General features: G+C 38.8%; 1 protein-coding gene across 1 annotated transcript; it reads right to left on the reverse strand.

Annotated features, from left to right (window-relative positions):
• Positions 1-3,881: 3,881 nt before the first annotated feature.
• Positions 3,882-4,334, reverse strand: LOC137648580 (uncharacterized). Its single transcript, XM_068381491.1, has one exon. It carries the CDS (start codon positions 4,332-4,334, stop codon positions 3,882-3,884), a length of 453 nt encoding a protein of 150 aa, XP_068237592.1.
• Positions 4,335-4,899: the final 565 nt, after the last annotated feature.

Raw genomic sequence — 4,899 nt, forward strand, 5'->3', positions numbered from 1 at the left:
TATAGCAATGTACTTCATATCTTAGAGCAGTATACACTATCCATAAAATATTTTTATTTTCTCATATTTCTACCCAGCAATATTACGGAAACTCAGGTGTCACCTTAGTTCAACTGACATGTACAGTTGGTACAACTCGATATGAGGAAGTGCATCCGAAGGTCAGAATATTCAAACCTTGATGCACCGTGTCAGAATCTTAATAAGTTACGCGTAACCAAACAGATAGTGTATGGAGAACTGGCAAAGATAGTGGAAAGGGCTTAAAAGCAAGAAATCACCGTGCAGAAAGGATGTGACAAGGTGAACCTCCTCAGAGCTAAGTGTTCCAGGAGTACCTGTGTCCAACTGTACATAATCATGACTTCTGTAAATTTCTACTTACAATTCAATAGTAAAACCTTCGTTCACCATCAAATCGCCATTTCTCTATTCGAAACAGTATTTTGACTTCGATTAAAGTCACGTTATGTCAGTTTGAGACCCAGAAAGAAAGTCTTTGAAAGTCCGACTAAGTTCAGTAAAAAATCCTAAAATTTACGAAGGGTTCATAACTCACTCTAGTGGATATCACAAAAGAAGACTTATATCCAAAGAGGAAATTCTATTAAATGGACAATATTCATTTTCCTGACCAAGATCTGAATGCTGTAATTTCAATCTCCAGAGATATAAATTATACTATATATTACAGATTTTGTATCAGTTGTGCCAGAAGCAATCAGAAATTCATTAGCAATATACAATTGAAATTGCATCGAAATTTCTCTCTTTCACACACACACACACACACACACACATATATATATATATATATATATACATACATATATATATATATATATATACTAAAATACACAATTTTCCGTGTATTTATGATAAATAAAATAACCCACAATGTATGAAAAATAGAAATTTATTTAGCTTTCGAAGGGACCATCTCCCTTCCTCTTCAGAATACAAATGGTTACAAATTTTTTGAAAAAGAGGTACAGAAAATTTCTTAAGAGATAAAAAGCCCGTTACAGTCTTAGCGAATATTAACAGCATTTCATGGTGATTTGTTTACATCTTTTAACAATTCATTAACAATAGTTACATTGTTTTTTACAATATTATTTAAAAACTGATCCAATTTAAAATTACTTGATATATATTAAAATTATTAGAATTCTGAATTAAAAACAGCTTCAATCAGTTTCCGTCTATGTGCATCAGGCATTGATATCAATTTGTCCATATTCTTAAAATCTATTGGGTGATTTTCCCGTGTCATATGTTTCAAAACAGCGCTATTTTCATCACCTCTTCTAATGGAATCTCTATGTTCTCTTTTTCTTCTCTCAAAATCTACTGATTCTCCTATGTAAACTTCATCACATGAACCACATGGTAGTTTATATATATATATATATATATATACAAATATATATATATATATATATATATTAATATATAATGTAAGTATATATATATATATATATATAGGCCTATATATATATATATATATAGGCCTATATATATATATATATATATAAATATAAGTATATATATATATATATATATTGTGTGTGTGTGCGTATGTGTGTGGTTATATATAGATTTACATAAACATGTATATATATATATATATATATTTATATATATATATATATATATATGTATATATACAGTGTATATATATATATATATATTGTGTGTGTGTGCGTGTGTGTGTGGTTATATATAGATTTATATAAACATATATATATATATATATATGTATATATATATATATATATATATATTGAGGTAGGTCGTTGCTCCTTGCTAGCTTCAAAGATAAAATAAATAGGAGGACGAATAATCTGGACAACATCTTTCCATTTTATTTTTGCCGACGTTTCAGGACTCATCCCATTATCAAGGCTAAAATGGACATATAAAAAACGTTATAAGCAAAACTCAGTAAAAATATATAAAATACAAAAAAAGGACAGTCAAAATTAAAATTGAAATCATAATCACAGTTACAAGTAAAATATGGAGATAAAAATATTAACTAAGAGAAAAGTATCTTAAAATTAAATATACAAAAATCAAAATTGTCTAAGGAAACAAACCTGTCTGGTACAGACTAGAGTACTGAGTGACTACCTGAAGGACTGTACTCAGGAAGAAAATTCTAAATTTGCCAGCTTAAGCGATGTGGAGTGGGACAGAGGATAAATGGCTGTTTAGTTTAAGAGCCTTTTCTTTAATCATTAACGATTCCAATACTAGTAGAGAGGAGTTATTTGGCGCTTGAGCTATGATTTCAAAGTTTTTATATGCAATGTTGGTCTTGCATTTACTTGCATGTTCTCTGATGGTTGAGAATTCTTTGGTTTTGAGCGCACATCCAGCTCTATAACTCACTCCCCGATGCGCATCCATGCAAACTTTCAGCAATCTTTTTGTGGAACCCACATAATTTCCGAGATTACATCTCGGAAAAGTAAACATATAGACCACTGAAGAACGCATTAGGTCGGGGAGAGAATCCTTAATTCTAAACATAGATCCCACTGTCAGGGGATTCTTTAAAATAAGTTTAAAATCCAGACTTGGAAAATTTTTAAAATGACCATTTTTTAATCCGTGTGTCAATGTAATTTGGATGTTTGGCAAGAAGTACCGGGACGGACCCAATCCTTAGTATTCTTAGAAATGCTGTACCAAATGAAATTCGTCTTCAGTAGAACACCATGAAGGATGTGAACGGCTGTCAATGAAATCAAACACCTGTCGGTGCATGGGAGCATTAATCCAAGGTCGCGGTCTACCAGTACGGATGTCAAAAAGGAGGGTGGTGTTGGAGTCGTCGAGGAGGATATCTTCCCAACATAGGGATGTGCAGGGTGTCCTACATGCTTGATACTCTGGATCCTGTCGTTGGGCTTCAGCCAAGGCGTTGTAATCCATTCCCAGTTTAACGGCAGCCAACGTGATTCTTGACAGGGCATCAGCAACGGGATTCATTTTCCCAGGGACGTGTTGAAGGGTGCAATTGTATTCAGCCACGGCGGAGAGATGTCGGCGTTGACGGGCGGACCAGACGTCAGACTGTTGAGTAAAGGCGTGCACCAGAGACATGTGGTCTGTGCGAATGATGAAGGCTTACCTTCTAAGAAATAGAGAAAGTGACGGACAGCTTTGTGCACCGACAGCAATTCGCGATCTAAGGTAGAATAACCCGATTCTGCATTGGACAGTTTTCTGCTGAAAAAGGCCAATAGGCAGAGCGAGCTGTTGACTACCTGTTCGCGTACTGCACCAATAGCGACGCATCGGTGGAGAGAAGTAGAGGGTGTGTGGGAGGTTGATAAGGCTTTCTTTGCATTGCGGAAGGCCACTTCTTGAAGGGGAAACCAGTTCAGGTCTTTGTTTTGCACTTGAAGGAGGTGTAGAGGGGAACAAGAGTAGCGGCAATGGCTGCAGAAAACGGTGATAATAGTTGATTATGCCCAAGAATTCCTGCAGAGCTTTGACGGTCGAGGGTGTGGGGAAGTTCTAAATGGCTGCTACCTTCTCAGGGAGGGGATGGACTCCTTCAAGAGTGATGCAGTGCCCTAAGAACGATACTTCGTTGGCGCCAAATGTACCCTTGTTGTACCGAAATACAAGGCCATTTTGTTGCAGGCAGTCAAGCACGATGCGTAAGGGATGGAGGTGTTCTTCTTTTGAGGAAGAGAACACAAGTATATCGTCCACATAACATACACAGAAAGGAAGGTTCCCTGAGATGCCATCCATGAGACGTTGAAAAGTGGCGCCAACATTACGAAGGCCAAAAAAGGAGTAATTGAAGGTGTATGTACCAAACTGAGTGATGATGGGGGTCTTGGGTATGTCTTCTTGGTTCATAGGCACCTGATATACCCCTTCAAGAGGTCGAGCATGGGGAAAATCTTTGCTTTGTGCAGGTAAGAGGTCACGTTGGCTATGTTTGAGAGGAGGTAGTAATCTGGTTCTGTTTGCATGTTCAGGAACCTGTAATTCACGCACGGATTGAGGGAGCCGTCTTTCTTCAGAACAATATGTAATGGTGATGACCATGGCCTGGAGGCCTTTTGGCCAAGGCCCATTTCCTCCATTTCAGTGAATATATGTTTGGTAGCTGCCAATCGTTCCGGTGCCAGATGTCTGAGTTTTGCAAAGACTGGGGGTCCTGTCATCTTGATATGGTGATAAATACCATGCTCTGCAGGAGCCTTGAGCGTTTGGCGAAGTTCTGGTCGGAAAACTTCCGGGTACGACGTGAGGAGGCGGGCGTAGGCATCAGTGGGTGCACTGATTTGAAGAGGTGTCGACATGTACGAGCTGTGTTAACCAATCGTCAGTGGGCGACATCGACCAGAAGGTGGAAATGAGAGAGGAAATTTACGCCGAGGATTGGCAATGTGACATCAGCAACGAGAAACTTCCTATTAAAGTTCCCTTGGCAAAAGAGAATGACAATCACCCGTGTCTACCAAAAATCCCACGCCCGTTCCTGCATCTGTAAAAACAAAAGATTAGAAACATGGGAGGCCACCGCCACAAGCGATGGCCTACTGACACGTATTTTGGCCACTGACAATCCCTGGCCCATTTCTTCGCGGATGCCCCGAATCTTTAGTGGTAATAGAAAAACCGCGGCTGATGGGAGGCAGTAAGTGGCTGTAGAAGTCGTTGGGTGGGGTGCGAGCTATTAGTGGGTAATGGGTGGCTTCGTCGCCGCTCCAGCTCGTCACGGGGTACGCATGTATGTCCTAGAGCATTCCATCAGCTTTGGTTAACATTGAATAGGCGACCTCTTTTGTCAGATGTGGAGGCGTTGATGGGGGTCTTGAAGGGTGCGAAGTGGCAGTCCATAAGGGCGTCGGTTTTATTCATCAA

This window comes from Palaemon carinicauda, chromosome 10, assembly GCF_036898095.1.
Source record: "Palaemon carinicauda isolate YSFRI2023 chromosome 10, ASM3689809v2, whole genome shotgun sequence".
NCBI classification, from domain to species: Eukaryota; Metazoa; Arthropoda; class Malacostraca; order Decapoda; family Palaemonidae; genus Palaemon; species Palaemon carinicauda.